This window comes from Mesoplodon mirus, assembly GCF_964341445.2.
Source record: "Mesoplodon mirus genome assembly, chromosome: 2".
NCBI lineage: Eukaryota > Metazoa > Chordata > Mammalia > Artiodactyla > Ziphiidae > Mesoplodon > Mesoplodon mirus.
The window spans coordinates 24,900,171-24,919,111 of NC_138977.1; the positions used below are offsets into that span (position 1 = coordinate 24,900,171).

Sequence of the window (18,941 nt, forward strand, 5' to 3'; positions counted from 1 at the left end):
CTTTTTCAATATAAATACACATGAATGACAAAATTGTATAAGGTACCTGCGTAAAAGTGAGAAAATCTACATTTTTAAAAGAATATCTGTCAAATCAACTGCAGGAAGAATGTCTCAAGAAATGGTTATCCTAAATATACATTTAAGCAGAAAAAATTTTTATTTAGCTTCTTTTTGATATTAGCCTAAAATAAGGGTGTAAAAAAATACATACATTGTTATTTCCTTCTTTTGACAATTGTTACTATGACATTATTTATAATATAAAAATACTGCATGAACAAAAATTCATCATAACATATTACAGCTGGAAACAACCTCAGAGATTATGTCTAATTCCTAAAAGTTAAAAACATGGACAATAAATTCCAAGAGGTTGATTTTCTTAAATGTATGCAGTATGACTCAAGATATTAAAGCTTTAATGTTACTTCTACTTTAACTTGAAAATGACTAAGTTCAAGGTACTATTAGTAGTAAAAAATAAATAAATAAAAACTTGCCTTTGTAGTCAAATATCTAAATTTGAGTGAACAATTAATTCCTATATCCTACAAAAGGAATAATTTTGGTATTTGAAGACATTACACTTTATGCCTTAATACAAATTTAAACTATTACAAATATAGTGGGCTCCCTTCTTCATTCATTCAGCAAGAATTTATTTATCTCACACTATAACTGTGTGTGTGTGTGTGTGTGTGTGTATGTGTTTATGAGTGTGTACTTGTGGTTGCTATTAGTAATTACTAATTTTGAGGTCAACCTTATCACATTAACATTAACCACCACAGTTATTACTGAGATGGCGAAGATTTGAAAGAGTAAACTTAGTCCACAAAACTTTCGTTTGGTTATATAAAATAAATGAAAAATGGGATTATAATTGTTGTCTCCCTGCCAAAAAAAGAAAATATTAACTTTTTCATTAACTGTTTCATTAGAATTTCCCTCTTTGAAAGAACTTCTGTTTTATAATTTTTTCTTATTTAATAATTATCTTCCAACCAAATTTGTATTTTCATAATAGATTATAAGATTACTAGAATAATGTGTCCAGGGTACCTAGCATGTGCCTTGCACACAGAATACAGAAACTGGGGATTGAAAAGACTGAATGCAGCCTAAACAATATTTAGCTTATCAATGAAAGCTAAATGACTTGGACCAGAGTTGTATGATATTGTGCATTTATTCAATATTTACCTGAAGGATGAAGATTCTGTTCCTCTAAAAATTCCAAATCAAGCATTAAATCATCTTCATCCAGTTCACAAGATCCCAAATTATTCAAAACATCCTGAAGAAAAAGCAAAATCAACAGTTGGAAACCAAAACACTGAGAACCTGAGGAAATATCCACATGTAGATGCCATGAAGCGAAAAAGAACTCAAAATTACAAAGGAAATGCTGTAACTGAACCCCAGAAATTGTTTATTTTATGAGCTTTAAAATTATCAGCCCAATAAAAATTTCAATAATTATTATAAAAATTTTAACTCCCATTAAAAATGCACAAAGAGGTTTTTCAAATGTATAGAAGTCTGTGAGCTAGAACTTTAGATTCTTTTTCTAATATTTATCTTTCCAATTTGTGTAAGTCTTCTGACACATTTAATGAATTGTTTCTCAAACATTTTTGTATACAGTGCCAACCCTGAAATATTAATTTAAACTATGCTTGGAAGGGAGGAGGAATCCAGTTACTGTTTCCCAATCATTTGCTTTAGATTAGGAGGAATGAATGGGAGAGATAAATATCAATTAGATTAAAAATTAATTATTGATTTTCATAAAGTCATAAGTATCAGAGCTAGATCATGTTACCTTTTCATTTTTTCTCAAGAGGGCAAATAGCACAGTAAACTAGAAGAGTATATTGAGAAATCTTGAGGGAAAACAGTGATGTGCAGAGGGAGAAATTCTTGAAGGAGGAATACAGTCCTGATTTGCATATCTGTATATAGATTGGTAGTGAATATGTTAAGAAAGCAAGAATTTACTCTTAGAGACTAGGATGGAAAAAACAAAAGTACAAAAAATAGAACATCAAGAAAAACAACCTAAATGTTAAATGATACCACAACATTTCAGATAAGTTTGTCCACTGATTTGAATGTGACCATAATTTATATCTAAAGAAGTAAATATTCATTAGAGAAAGCCTAATGACGTTGTCAAATGGACACCTTAGTTCTTGGGATTGAAAGTAAGGATACTGCAACTTTTAAATAAACCACTCTCACTGTAAAAAATAGAATTAAACATTATTAAACTTTAGAAACACATGTTATCTGTGAATAGAGTACAGTAGTTTCAAAGGTGATAAATATTGCCAAATATAAGTGCTTTCTTCTGTAAATGAAAATTACAGGGAACGATTACTATAATGGATTGCATCGTATTACATTGTATCTGTATTAATTACATGGGATCTAATAATTTAAACTATAAACAAAATCAACTGTTTCTTGGAAGTTCTATGATATAATGTGGCAGGGATAACCAGTGAGAATAAGTTGCTTATTTATATAGCATTAAAAATATGTTATAAATATAGGCAACAAAAGAGGCTGCCATTCTCAAAAATTCAAAACAGAATATTGAGACAACAAAAGAAATATAACTGAAGTTGATTGTGGAAAATTAAGAGTTTTGAAAAGGGAGATGTTATAAGGATACTAATATATTTTTTTTTTTTTTTTTTTCTTTTTGCGGTATGCGGGCCTCTCACTGTTGTGGACTCTCCCGTTGCGGAGCACAGGCTCCGGACGCGCAGGCCCAGCGGCCACGGCTCACGGGCCCAGCCGCTCCGCGGCATATGGGATCCTCCCAGACCGGGGCACGAACCCGTATCCCCTGCATCGGCAGGCGGACTCTCAACCACTGCGCCACCAGGGAGGCCCAGGATACTAATATTATTAGGGTTTATTAGGCAGTATCCAAATAAGAGAATTTTAGTCAGGTAGTCAAGAATACATTGGTGGGCTTCCCTGGTGGCGCAGTGGTTGAGAGTATGCCTGCCGATGCAGGGGACACGGGTTCGTGCCCCAGTCCGGGAGGATCCCACATGCCGCGGAGCGGCTGGGCCCGTGAGCCATGGCCTCTGAGCCTGCGCATCCAGAGCCTGTGCTCCCCAACGGGAGAGGCCACAACAGTGAGAGGCCCGCGTACGGCAAAAAAAAAAAAAAAAGAATACATTGGTAAAAAAAATTGTTTAATGGTGAAAGTGTAGTAATTGATACAGCTCCAAATTAGCCTAAACAATTTTATACTTGTATTTTGAATTTCATTGACCAATATTATGGTCTTAACTGTTTTCATCCAAAATTCATAAACTGAAGTCTTAACCCCCAGTACCTTGGAAGGTGATTATTTTTGAAGATAGTATCCTTAAAGAAGAAGTTACAGTTAAATCAACTCACAAGTGTGGGCCCTAATCTAATATGACTGGTGTTCTTATAAGAAGAGGATATTAGGACAGACAACACAGACAGAGGGACAACCGTGGGAGGACACAGGAAGAAGGCAGCCATCTGCAAGCCAAGGAAAGACGCTTCAGGAGAAACCAAACTTGCCTACACTTTGATCTTAGACTTCCAGCCTCTAGAACCGCAAGAAAATAAATTTCTGCTGTTTAAGCCATCCAGTTTGTGGTATTTTGTTATGGCATCCCCAGCAAACTTACACAACCAACAACACTTAGAAAGCAATGAAGATCGGAACAAAGGAAATAAATGAGTGCCTGGCATATGTTTTTGTAATTATGCCAAGTAAGGACGTCTTCCTCAATGTAAGCTTCTACGTTTTGCATAGCATTTCTCCCTTTCATTTGGAATCACCCCACTCAATCCACCTAGCTATAGAAGAAGATACCAGGTTCTTACATGAGCCAGACTTCCTGTCCTTGGTGGATGGTCCAAGATGGGCATTTTAACCAAACTTGCTGATCATAGCCCTCTCAGAAAAATGAGAAAAATTTCTGTTTGGTGATAGATATTGCAAGATGCACATCACAGGGGTCTTGGATTTCATTGCATGGTTAAGACCAGTCTAAGTCTACTGGAAAAATGACAAGTGTCATAGTAGTAGATCTTCTGGTTCCTGATTCCAGCAGTTCCTGAGGTCCAGCAGCATACATGATCTTTTCAAGGATGGATTGTTCAACCCTCTTTTGAATTTTGACAGTTAATACATCCATCCTCAGTTTGAAAATAAAGTTTAAAAAGATTTTATTTTTGTAACAAGGAAATACTTAAAAACTCTGTCACCATTATCCCAAACATTTAATTGAAGAAAGTAACACCAACAAAGTGAACAAATTAAATTTGGAAAATTCATTACATTGTTTTGATTTTGTCATTTTGCAGGTGACCCTTGACATTTAGTCTAGCAGGAGCCCATCGACCACTGGTCTAGAGGAGGTGTGCTTCAATATACTTATTCTAAATTGCCTTGCTTTGATATCTTGCTTACACAGCAACTTTCTTATTAATGGAGTGGAGTCTTTGAAGTTGGTGAAACATCATACCAAAAAGAGAGTAGATGCAGCAACGTGATGGTACAGAAGAAAAGTCAGTGTGAACTCACAGACCTAAAAGAAATATCTTTTCCAGATCTCTCCTTAAAAAAGATCAATAGCAGCAACAGTGCTTTTGCCCTCAGCCAGCACTTAGGGGAAGTCCAGATACTCATTACCCAGTATCCACCAAAAAAAAAGAACCAGGGCTCCTTAATTATTAGGGAAAAAAAGAAGGAAAGAAAAAATACAGACTATTTCTGGAACATTATTTTGTTGCCAGAAAACAAGATTGGTCTTAAAAAAAAGTTGGAGGAAGTTTTGAAAGGCTAAGAAAGCAACCTAAATGGCTTCTCCCTGGCTAATTTCTGACATTATGAGCATCAAAAAACAAACAAACAGTGCTTCCCTGGTGGCGCAGTGGTTGAGAGTTCGCCTGCCTATGCAGGAGATGCGGGTTTGTGCCCCGGTCTGGGAAGATCCCACATGCCGCGGAGCGGCTGGGCCCGAGAGCCATGGCCGCTGAGTCTGTGCGTCCAGAGCCTGTGCTCCGCAACGGGAGAGGCCGCAACAGTGAGAGGCCCGCATACCGCAAAAACAAAAACAAACAAACAAACAATAATCATTATGGCTAAATGAAACAATCTGAGCCTATCAAAAACTAAGAGTTACTCAAACAGAAAAGTTAATGTGAAGGATATAAAGAGGCATTAATGATATACATACAAAAAACAGAAACAGGGTAGAATATCTTCAATGTCTATTGTTTTAAATAAATAGCTAAACATACGGGTATTTTTTCTAATCTTATGTATGTTTATAATATGAAGACATGCACTTTTTTTGATCTGTGCAAGGAAAGACTTGCAAGTAAAGTAGTATCATCAAAAGTAGTTCTGTACCAGGGATAGAAAGGACTGACCAGCACTAATGGTCACACATAACCACCAAGTGGAAAAGGAGTCCAGCATTTAATTAATACTAATAGTCAGACCCTGTATCTAAAAGGGCACAACTGTGTGCTTCAGACATTTGATAAATTAATGGAATATCTAGAAGTGATAACTAACAGTAGTCTCTCATCCTCTGGTAGATAAAAACCTAGGTAGCTCTGTATAATAAAGATAGAATAATGAAAGTCCATGGGTTTCTAATAACATTAATATACCAGGCATATATATCATAATAAGAGGAAAACTGTTTATATAACAATTGCAGTTGAAACTTTAAAAGCAAATAATTTGGGGAGGGAGCACCAATATTGCACAAAATTAAAAGCTGGGCTTGAATTTTAAAAATAAAGGCATAAGGACATAGAATGTAAAGTTTAATTGAAAAAGGAAAGTCCAACCTGATGGTCAGAATCTTGAGTTTGAATCATCTCTGAATGTATAGCAAATTTCAGTGACTACACAAAAAATTATCTAGTCAACAACCCAGAAAGTGCAAATTTAAGAGAAGACTTCCTTTTTCTTTTAAGTCTAGTATAATAAGTAAGTCCTAGGGAAGTGCAAAAATAGACTCAAGTATTTCTGAAATTCCAGTGAAAGATGAAAAGTTTCACATTAGCAAAGAGAACGAAGGCAAATGGTAGAAGGAAATGTAAATTCCTAGCATGAGCACATTTGTAACCAGTTTTAGGGTAAGCATATTGACTTGCTCTTGAATCATTGTAAAATGCATAATTTTCTTCTTTAAAAGTGACTAAAACATTTAAGATAAATTGATATGTTAGGCTTGGTGTTGTAATGAAACACCGAGAAGAATTTTATTATATAATATCTAAACCAATGCCTAAAGGCCATGGAAAATTTAATTTAATACATATTCTAATTTATTTTTATGTAAGATTTATGTGGGTATTATGAGAAGAGTTGATTATTTAATTATAAGGAAATACTAATTTTTTACTAATTCATAATATTAATAAATTGGATATTAAAAATGAAGCACAATTATTACTAAGTATTCCCTAAGCAGACATTTAAAAATCTATCAAGAATACTAGTCATGAAATCTCCCAAATGACTTTAAGCCATTAAGAGTAAACTAAGTAGTTATTAATGAATTAATTCAAAAATCAATTTTCTAAACTCTGGGGATTTAACAATGAACCTAACAGGCATGTTTTCTTTCCTCATAGAACTTAAAGATAACTGTATTCTAGTAAAGAAATACCAATCTCTTTTATAAATAAATAAAGTAGGTACCATTATTTATAAATCAGTCTCTTGTGTTTCATTACTGTGAATTAGTTCTCTAGAATTTGGTTGCTACTGGCTGAAAGAATAAAGTTGAACTTCTGAAGCTACAGAGTTGAAAAGACAAGCTCTGATCACTCTATTAATATGTAACCATCCCATAACCCTTTAGCCTTGTCTTTTTATTGCAATAAAGATAATAATTATGATCCTGTGAAAAATATATGAAGCTGGGACATGTTACTACATAGGAAGTGTTGCTTATAGAAGAAATAATTCCATCAAAGGAAATTTTTGAATTATTAAAACATTCGCTAATTGTGGTATTATAAAGATGTTACTAATTGCATTTCTATGCTGTTATATTTTAGTCAAAGCACTTTCCAAGAAGGCTTAAAATATCTAAAAGGCAAGATATGAGAGGCTCTAGACTTCAATACTTGTTTATGTAATTTTTAATGACACAGCAGAACTGCTCTGATCATTATGTAGTCTAAAAGTGAAGAGAGAATTATTCAAATTATTCAAGTTAATAAGGGATAGTCAATCTAGTTTACATCTTCTAGTCATTCTCCATTATGATCAGGTGCTGCTAGGATATGTGTTTCATTCTCTACTAATCTAATCATAGGCGTTTCCACAGATTGACTAAAAAGAAAATGTCATTTTATTATTGAAAACATATGATGTAGCTATTGTAGAAGACCCTCAGTGAAACTTTCCTGCCTAAAATACGTTGAGACTGGCTTTACAATTAATTACAATGGCTTTTTTTAATTGGGAAAAAAAGATAAAGTCAAGTAACTTGGTATACATCTTTAAATAATTCGTATTATCCCAGAAGGATAATTACATGAATTGTAAAAAATGAGAGACATAAAGGGACATGGTACAGAAATCATCCAAAGCAGACATCTGAAGAGGCTGGGTACGTACATTTTGATAAAAGTCGAGTTGTTCACACCCATATATGCAGTGGAAAAGAGGATAATACACTAATACATGCATATAATTTTAATGATACGATTTCACTGCTATTTTTTGGAAAGAGAAATTAAAATGACAGTACTTCGTAATTACTGCTCTGAGGAGTTATTCGGTTTTGATTTCCCGTCTGGATAATTAAAGCATATTCAATCACTACAATAGAATTACCTTCACCCTTCGACATGGTAGACACAAAGTATTTCCAGACACAGCTTGCTCTTTGCTAAGTACTGATTAACCTTATGGATCTGCATACATCAAAATGAATTTTTAATAAATATTTTCAAAAATTTGTCTTAATTCTTTCAGTCCTTACTCATAAGACTTCCCATTACAAGTCCAAACTCATACACAACGCATATTTTGTTTTGATTATGCATATTTTTTCATATTTAATTGTAAAAAAAATAGCAGAATGAGATTCCTAAAGCTATGCCCAGAGCTGCTAACTCTACTCTTTACACTAATAAAAGGTAAATAATTTTATGTTATTCAAATAGTACAATACTAAAATACTAAAACTTAAAAATAATAATATTTCAATTTTTTAGGAAAAGTTAACATTTATATGGATTCATATGTCCATAGATTTTATGTGGATTTTAAATCTATATCTGAATTCACACAAAATTTTAAAGTAAACTCTGAACATTTTCATTTTAATCTATGCAAGGGAATAAATTAAAAGTAATTTTTATTATTAAGTTATAAAAATAGAAAACTAGGGAGTATAAATATATAATTAGCAAACTCCATGATTCAAAATTAAAATATATAATGATTATTAGTTTAAAAATGCATTTTTTTCTTCTCATCATTTAAGATATGGAGAAAAAATAATGTCTCTTGGGATTCTTCTTTCATGACAAAAGAGAACCAACATTACAGATGCCATCTCTTTGATTCTGCACTTGACTACATCAGTTTGTGTCACTGTCAATAAAGCAACACAAATAAATAATTATTATATAGCACTCAAGTCCAATGAAAGCAAATTCCATTCAATAAAATACCACAATTACATTCTGTGTAATTGGCTTGAGCTGAACGTGGTAATGTGGAAAAGAGTGCTATCACAATTAAAATATTTGGAATTCTAGTATTTTTGTGGGATAGGGAGGGTGGGAGGGAGATGCAACAGGGAAGAGATATGGGGATATAATATGTATAGCTGATTCACTTTGTTATAAAGCAGAAACTAACACACCATTGTAAAGCAATTATACTCCAATAAAGATGTGTATATATATATATATATATATATATATATATATATATATATATATATTAGACTGAGATCATTATTTCTACCCTTCATTCTTCTTTGTGTACCAGGGGAACTGAGCATTCCACAGTTAAGAAGCGTACTTCATTATATTCTTATTGGTGTACCTGTCAACTTTTTGCCAAGAACCATTCCAATTCTTCAACTTTCACTTACAATTCTTTCTACATACTACTCTGAGATTACTCTCATTGAAGTAATCAATAATTTGTATATATTCCCTCACTGCCTAACACATGAAAAGATGACAATGGTGTATGTCTATAGAACAAACACTAACTCTATTGTCATTCAAAACCCAACAATCTGATCTGTATCTATCTCTCCCAAATTGCTTCCTGAAAACTTATTACTAAAAACAAACATATTTATTGTTTCCTAGAAATGCCATTTGCATTTCTTTCATTGCACTGAGTCTATCCACTTGCCCCAAATACCTAAAGAGCAAATACAAAGTAACATACTTATACTTTATTATATCACAGGCATTTTTTTGCAACATTACTTATAACAGGTGCTTAAAAATGCTTTTTGATAATGATAGGAAAGTTTAAAAGCCTTTCCCTTAAAAACTCCCTTTATGTGCAATATATGCTGGTTTTCACAGAACATAAGACCACCATAAAACTCGGTGCTACATATGAGCAGAATTCTTGTGTTTTCAGAATCTCTAGTGCTGTGCTGTATCATTATAGTATATGGAAAATAATATCCCATTTACCTAATAGTATCTTGTTTATGATATTATAATAATATCTCACTTAATTATCTGGGAATGAGATGTCTTATTGCCAAACTCTTTTGATGACAAAAAATAGTGTCCTTTTTAGAACATCAATTTTTTAAAACTATCAGATGTTTTGGGGAAAATTTATTATCCAGAGAAAGTATTCATGTGTAGTACAGAGGGAATGTTTAAGAACTTAATTGCTAGCTCTATACCAGTTTAGTTGTCTAAGATTGCCGAGGTGTGCTTTTTTTTTTGTTGTTAAAGCTGTTATTTTAGCCTCATTGGAAGTGCTTACTTTTCACCATTATCAGTGTACATGGCTCTGAGAATTTTATGAATCTTCCATCACTATTCTAGCCAATATACAATGAATTAGAATTTGCCAAAGAAAACCTAATATGTAAGCTTGTTAAACCAGTGACCAGAAAGTGTACCATAAATACCATTCAGATCAGGATAGCTACTCTAGTTAAAAATGTGTATTTTTAGGCACAGATAGATCTCATATAATTAAGCCTTAAGTTTTATTCTAGGTTTATATTTGTATATCGGATATTATGAAATTGATGAATGTTTTACTGATTTATAATTTAAAAATTGTCATAATTTTATTTCTAAAATAGGAATCAAATATATCCAGTGATACTTATCATGCCATCATGTGTTAAATAATATAGCATAGTGGGAAATTCAAAAGATTGGGACTGATAAATCTGATTTCTAACCGTAACCCAGCCACCAAACCAAGTCTGTGAACTGAAGCAAATCATAACCTCCCTGATACCCTTCCATGAAATAAAATATTAGAACAACTATTCTCTGTAATTCCATTCATATCTAAAATCTTCAAATCTATAAGACAATTATGAGCTTCTTTCCCCTAATGGTATATACCCAGAGTTAGCCAAACTGCAAAGTCTAAGGGAACAGTCCTCCAAATTTCCCTGACTTCTGACACCAACAGCAAGTTTGGAGTGTTCACAAAAACACCCTCAAGTACACTGGAAGGACTCACAGAACTCGCTGAAAGCTCTACTCATCATTATAATTTACTACAGGTAAAGGGTACAGGTCAAAAATCAGCCAAAGGAAGACAGAGTCTGGGAGGGTTCCAAATGCAAAGCTTCCCTTGTACACATGATGTATTACTCTCCCAGCATTGACATGTGACAACACAAGCAGAGTACTGCCAACAAGGGAAGCTCATTGAAGCTTTAGTGTCCAGAGATTTTTACTCGACTTCATTACATAGGTATGATCGATCAATTGATTGATTGCCTACATGGTTGCTCTCAGACTCAACACTGTCTGAAAATAAATGACCTGAAGTTTTTACCGTAAATCATATGCTTGTTTTTCTGATGTGGGTTGCCCCACCCTGATATTTTCTGATGTGTCCAGCTCCACTCTAAGATCCAGTGTGGTCACCCCTGGACTCTAAACAAAGATACTCCTATCAGGTATGATATAAATTACCTCTCAGAACCTGAGGGCAAAGGTCAGACCTCATTTTGGGCAAAGAGCAGTTCACTACACATATACTGTTTCCATAGACGATGCATGGCTCATGATCTAATTTGGTTTCAAATTACTATGTTAGATTCCAGAGCCATATCTACAGGCGGAAAGTATCATCGTCAGTTTTTTTTTTTAATCAATGCTTATTTTTTAATAATACATAAACAAGGAATTGACTAAGATTATACATACTGAAATGGTATATATATTGCCTATGTTAAAGATTTATTGGATATTTTCTATATCTTTTCCCTCAACTTTCCATATTGGGCTCATAATTCTGGCAACAAAAAGTAATTTATTCCCTTATTCAACAATATTTATTGATGGCTTACCAACTGCAGGGAAAGTACTAAATTAAGAATAATGACCAAAAGAGAGAAGTTTCCTATCTAAACAATAAACATACAAATGAAAAACAAGGTAATTTCAGCTAATTATATAGGATATTTTTTTTTTTAATCAACATAATATTTACTGGTTGTAGGAGGCAGCTACTCTACATGAGAAGGGCAGGGAAGGCCTTTCTAAAGGTGTCATAAGGGCTGAGGAATGAATTATAAGCAGCTATATGCAAACTAGAAGGAAAAAAATTCTCAACAAAGGACAAAATACAGGCAAATCATCTACAATGGATGTGAGATTGATATGTGAGTGGGGCACAGAGAAGGCTGGAATGGTTGGAGCATAGAGGTGAGGTGCATGGTACAAGAGGTTAGAGGTATGGGGTCTAGATCATTTGATCATAACTTTGAGGCAGGTAAGGAATTTAGAAATCACTGGAAAGTGACATGCTTAAATACACATTTTAGGAAAATCATCCTAACCACTCTGCCAAGAATTCAATGTAAAAAAAAAAAAAAAAATTTCTAATGGATCCTAACAGCCAGAAAGGCATGCATTGTTTTACAGCTGAAAAACCCAAGGGTGAGAAAAATTAAATATCTTGACCATGACACAGAAAGTGGCAGAACTAAGATCTAAGATTTAAACATATATTTACCTGAAGAATAAAAGTTTCTCCATTAAGCTTCCCTTCACATGACGTGTGTGCACGCATGCACGCATGTGCCAGATTCTAGAGATACTGAAGGAAATCCTTAAATATCAAGACCTATTTTTTTAAGGTTACTAGCATTTTACTAGATGTTTGATCATAAATGAGCATGTATAGTTTTGAAAACGAGCTCTAGACGAGTTTCCTTAAAACTTCTCAAACAGGTATGCTCCCATTTTTGCTATTTTCTATGGAATCTCAAACAAGTAAACTAAATTCTTTAGGCCATGATTCACTTTTCTGTAAAATGAAAGCAAATAATTCCTGATAATCTACTTTCCCTATCTGGAATTATTTTCACCTACAAATGATCCTTCACTATGCTCTTTGACAATGTTAAAAAAAAATCTTAACTTTTCAAATTTTCCTTGATATTTTCTTTCTTTTACGCAGTTGCAAGTTGAACCAAATTTCTTTTATTTATACTTCCATCAAGGTCCAACTAACATTCCATTCCCTTTAGGAAGACTTCCTCATCTTCATGTGGTTAACATTAATTTCTTCCCACGTGGTTTGTAATAGTACTCTTAGTTACATCATTTTGAAAGTAAATATGGTGCAATTACTCTCCCTTTGCAGTTCCTACAGTACTTAGCACAGTCCTGAGCATATCAATAATTTAACTCAATCAATCAATAATTACTTATTGAGAATTTTCAGTATGTTAGGTACAATGCAAGTAACAAACTGTCTTGAATTTTGAACTTGTTGAATACAACAGTATAGTACACAAAATAGTGCATGTTCTGACTTATTGAGGAGAAATCCATAGTTATTTAAATACATTTTATATTTCATTTGTTAAGAGTATCACATTGGAACTATTTTGGGAAGCAATATAATTCCGCTTACTGAATTATTTTCATATTAATGGACTTTGCAGTAAGGGACAGAGAAATACAACAGCACAGGCAGACGTGGCACACCACAAGCAATTGTAGAGTACCACTTTTTCCTTATAAAATTAGAACCTCCTGTCGATTTGAAAGATTAAGTTTATGTTCTTTCATGTAATACAGTAAAAAAAAATTATATTTTAACAACTAAAATAAAAGCAGTGTTACGTGATCTGAGAGAAAGAAAGACAAACATTTCAGCAATATTAGTATAAGAACATAACCAGCTAGAAGTGTTTTGTCACCAAGAGAAAGTTCTTTAGTGCTTAAATACCTACAGTGATCTATAAAGCTATATAGTCCCATTTCCTAGTGTCTGAAAAATTAGTTTAAAAAACACAATATTGACAAATACTCTATAATAAAAGCATATAGTCACAAAATAAATATATTCATAAATATCAAATACATGTCAATATTAATTTCACCTAAAATATAGAGAACAAGAAAATATCACTAGGGTATAAATCAGAAAAATATTTGTAGGTGGATGAGAGTCAAACCAGAAAAGAATCAGCTCATTTCTTCAGTTTGGCATGTTTGCTAACTTATTTTTTTGATATAAAGTTTTTCAAATGAATTTATCTCTCTGGTTAGATCAATACAAAATTTAGAAAAATATTTTTATTTTACCTAAATCACTTGCAAAATTAAAGACAAAATTGGAATATTTTATCCTGCTCAGCCATTCACATATCAGTTTGTACTGCATATAGCTGGACTATAAAGAAATTCCAAGTAAATAAAGTGTTTTGCAATCAACAGAAATCTAATGCAGTATTCAAAATCCATGGATATAAACCAATCAATTCGACTTAATTAATGTATAAGTTAATGTAATTTATATTATAATGACTAGAGGTATATAAATAATGATAAGGATTAAAGAAAAATAAGTTTAGAGAAACGTCAATTAAACAAATTAATTTTTAATGAAATTATAATTGCTTTACAATATTACTATAAACCTTTGTTTACTCTGGCAACTCATTTTTCTTTCACTATTAGGATTACAAATACAGATTTATGTTTACAACTATTACCCTAAAATGCATTCACTAAGTAAATTTTCCCCTTCTTTTTTTTTCTTCATAACAACATCATTACATTTGTAAAATAAAATGACCATTATTACTTCCATGTATACTGTGATATACTCTGGGGTAAAAATATTAAAAAACAAAAAAACTCTTGGTGCAGTTACATCTTAATTTGTTTGCATTTTATAAAAATACACACCAATATACAATGCAAAGTAAACATGAAATCAGCCTTTGAATTTTTATGAAGCTGTTGTTTTCATCATTTTCCTATAAAATGGTACCATTGTTTCTAAAAGACTCAGACTTTTCAAATTTGTTTCATAAATTTGAGAAAAGTCTTGAAGAATAATGAAATTAAAAATCTTTTATATCTTAGAATGATTAACCTCAAGTTATTCAAGAGGTTAAAATGAAGTCCTACCTGGTCATTCCCTTCTGCCCTAATTATCATTTTCTCACTTCAGCTGCATCATTTGTTTGCCCTAAGAAATATCATTTCTTTTTTGTTAACTGCTTTCTGAAACATTCAGAATACTTACCAGAACTACCAGTACTTTTATTATAGTTCTGAGAATATCTCTCAGTCTTATACCATGCCAAATATATCCCAATTTCTGTAGAAACTTAAATTGTCACTTCCTTATTTCAAAGGCTTTAATCACACCATCTTAACTCTATCACACCAGTCCTCCTCACTGTATCAAGCAAATGGCTCCTCAGTGACTCATTACTTTTTTCCCTTTCCCAATATTCAAATTGTTCTATCATCTACATTACCATTAATCATGTGGGAAAGCATTTCAATCGCTGATACCCAAGAGCCTTGACAGGTTCCTCAGAGTGTGCCTCACAAGGTTATCTGACTTGGAGAAAAGATTCTTTCTGTTTCATAACCCCAAATCTTCAACTTTTTCTCATAGAAATTTTCTCATTAACCTTCAGATCACAGACTCCCCTAAAGTTGTTAGAGCCATGTGACCAGATTTTGACCTTATAACCATCCTATATACACCTCCAACACTATCTCCTTCTTTCCAGATAACCCAGAAATCCATACATTAAGGAGTACAAAATAGAAAAAGCCATGAAGGAGAGCTGCCCTGGAGAGTTGCCAGATCCACACTGAATTTTGTGTAAGAAATAAATCTGTGCTGTGTTTGAGCCATTAAGATTCTTCATGGTTTATTTCTTAGCACCTCATAGCCCAGTCTATCCTAGCTAATAAATTCTCATTCTTTTTTTTCTTTTTACTCTTATTTTATATGCTCCCCATTCTTATAATTTTGTCTTTAAGTTCTGTAATTTCCTAATAATTGTTCCTCTATAACAGATTTTAAACAGTCTGTGTTCCTATATTTTAGCAGGTCTCTATTAATTTCTTATCATTGGCAGTATTGTGTCTCATATTAGCAAAATACTTTGTGTACCCCTTCCTTAAGGGTATTATATACTGTGTTTTAAATCTTATGAAATCAAATTTTACTTTGCATATTTTAAATGATATCCATAAACACTGAGACATGCGGCAAGAACCAAGTTACTATATATTTAAATTATAGGATTTATTACTTCCCTTATAGAGACTTATATTCCTTGTAGGAATATCAATTCATTAGCTCAAGAATCAATGTCTCTATTGCAATACAATCAAATGTGTTCTTTAAATTATGATGCACTATTTTGGTAATCACAGTAAATTAGACAACTATGTCTGAAAGCAGATCCAAATTTTCCGCACTAAAATATTTCTTAATTTACTCTGCAATTCTAAGCTGCAAAATCAAGATATATTATCTTAGGCATATTTGGGATATCACAGAGTTGAGAATTAAATGAACTTATGTCCTAAGTGCTGTTTTAGTCAGATCCATTTTTTTTTTTTTCTTTTTTTTGCGGTACGCGGGCCTCTCACTGTTGTGGCCTCTCCCGTTGCAGAGCACAGGCTCCGGACGCGCAGGCTCAGCGGCCATGGCTCACGGGCCCAGCCGCTCTGCGGCAAGTGGGATCCTCCCGGACCAGGGCACGAACCCGTGTCCCCTGCATCGGCAGGCAAACTCAACCACTGCGCCACAAGGGAAGCCCCAGATCCATTCTTAAACTGTAATTTTCAAAAGCCACTAAGAATACAAAGATTAATTCCATATTGCAATTAGACCTTTTAATCCACTCTATCACCTGCCAACTGTATGTAGAGCATAGTGAGAGAGAACACCGTTTTTTTGGTACAATTCTAATTCTGACTGTGCAACCTAGCTTTGGATCACTTCATCCTAAGAACTTATGTTCTGTCTCTGTCAAATGGAAACAATCAGTCTTGCTCACATTTGTTGCTAGGATACAATTCTGAAAGAAAATTGTACAATATTTTGCAAATATTACTTATTATTGATTCTAGTTACCAAGTCAGGTATGCATTTTAGTTCTGTTAGAGCCAGCAGACCTAGATTTTCTAGAAATCTGAAATTATGAAATTCTAAGCAATGCTATAAATACCTGAACAGAAAAATAATTGTTCAATTAATACTTGTCAAATGACTGAATGAATAAATGAACACAACATAATTTGATAGGAAAGAAATAAGAGCTAAATGGGAAGGAGAAATTAGAGATGAAAGAAAAAAAGTGACAGAAAAATGATACTATTTCTATTATTTACCTTATTTTCATGAAAAAAATAGAACTAAAAAAACTTTAATTACAAATAGTTTCTATGGAAATTTTCCATCCACAGTTAATTTCCAAAATTATTGTCTATTTCCAGTTATATTTTGTTAATTCCTGTAAAAACGCTTATCTCAGTTACTATCAATCTATTAGGAAATGTTACATTGAGTTACATTGGGTTTCCTATACCTTAGAACACAACATTCACAGTAAATTTGTGTTTAATAATGAAACTAATGTAAGTTTCATTATTAAAACTTCAGCAATTTTTACTTCTTACATATTTTCTGGTTATTTAGTTTAATTCCATCTCTCAGATGTTATTTTTTCAATAAATTAACAGCTTTTGATGTGCTCCTGATAATTTCCTTGGAGACCACAGCTCTTTTGTATTCATATGTTGCTGATATAAGCCATTTTCCATTAAAATGACTTAGGATTCTGCTACCCAGATTACAAACAATTTATCTAGCGTTCTTACCTAATTATACCAGTGCTGTACAGTGTTGACTAATAGTTTGGCACATGTTCAGATCTTGGATAGCAAAGCATTTAATGTAGCTAAATTTCAGTGAAAATGAGATTTTACTACCTAGTTATAAATGTTGATGGGATATACTCCCCTCTCTGAAAATTAGCTCCCACATTATTATTTTATAACTGCAAACATAATATGTCTATGAAGACGTGTGTGCAAAGCATCTAAGATTTTATCCTATCTGCCACCACAGTTTCATTTGCTAGAAGACATAACATAGGGTGAGATACAAAGAACTTTATTGCTCCCACCAACAGCAACAGCTACAGTGTCAGCATGTTTTGTGTGTGTGATGATTTCCTAAGTGCCAATTCCCACAAGGTAACACAAAGAGAGCAAGGTGATATGTGTACATGCATTGGGTTGTATTACAGGAGACAAACCCCATTTGGGAGGTGCAGGAAAAATGCAAATGTTTGATAATGGGCAAGAAGCCTACATGCCATTTGCTTTGAAATAAGACACTTACCTTCCAAGTCTATCCATTATTAAACATTCTTAAAAAGATACTGTGGCACAAAGACAGTGAGAGCCTCTGCTTGCGAGAGGCATGGAAGGATGGGAGACTCATGGAGAGTACTGTGACTCAACGATCTCCAGCTATTCTCTATACGGCCTTAACTTTTGAAGAATTTTCCCATCACTACAACATCCTGTTGGCTGCTCTGATTAATCTGACTGACAGGGGCTGGGACCAAAACCATCCAATTTATCCCATAGAGCATTTAATGAAGGCTACTAACAACAAGACCCTGAGCAGTATGAGGCTGACTTGCAGAACTGAACTCAATCATATCCCCCAAGGTCTTAGACCCAGACAGCTGAAAAAATCCTACAACTGATCAGGGACGGCCTTAAAAGCCAGGTGACTTTCTGTATTGACATTTCCACGTGACCCAAGACATTAACCCAGTTACAGCAGGAAGTATTAAAGATTGCTCAGACTCAGCTTTGGCAGGCAAGGAGAAAGGCTAGGGCAAATCTGTCACCCATAACTACCCCAGTCAGTGAGTTGAGGCTGAACTGAAAGCCTTCAAGAGCCAGAGTCATGTCATTGATCACTGCAGCTGAAGGCAGGGAAAAGTTTTTACCCCTTTTTTGAATGTATCCTCATTGTAGGGATAACTGCAGGTGAATTAAACATTAATAACGAGTCACCTATTCCTCCATAAAACCCCCGCCCCAGGAACACCAAGCAACCTAATTTTGAAGCAATCTCTGCAGTCATCTGAGGGCTGCATGACCTACTGGTGGTGTCTCCTTAAGTACTTGACAGTCACGTATGACCACCCCTATAATGCACGTGTTTTCAGAAGGGAGGCAAGTTAATGCCTGGCATCTATATAAAAAGTATAGTACCAGGGCCACATATGGTGCCCCTGGAACGAAAGTATTTTTAACCATCATAAATCCTCCCCAAATGAGGGGCACAGGTTGACAGTGCCTCCATTGTGGCCTCCCAGGTCACTGGAAAGCCTTGGGTACCCAATAAAGTCCAAACA

At 33.7% G+C, this 18,941-nt stretch overlaps 1 protein-coding gene across 4 annotated transcripts in view; it reads right to left on the minus strand.

The window, feature by feature from the left end:
- Window positions 1-18,941, minus strand: part of CCSER1 (coiled-coil serine rich protein 1) — a 1,217,611-nt gene that overhangs the window by 955,899 nt on the left and 242,771 nt on the right. For all 4 annotated transcript variants that reach the window (XM_082610968.1, XM_082610971.1, XM_082610969.1 and 1 more), the window contains exon 4: window positions 1,207-1,300. In XM_082610968.1, coding sequence (XP_082467094.1) covers window positions 1,207-1,300 — 94 coding nt within the window. The remainder of the gene's footprint in view (window positions 1-1,206; window positions 1,301-18,941) is intronic.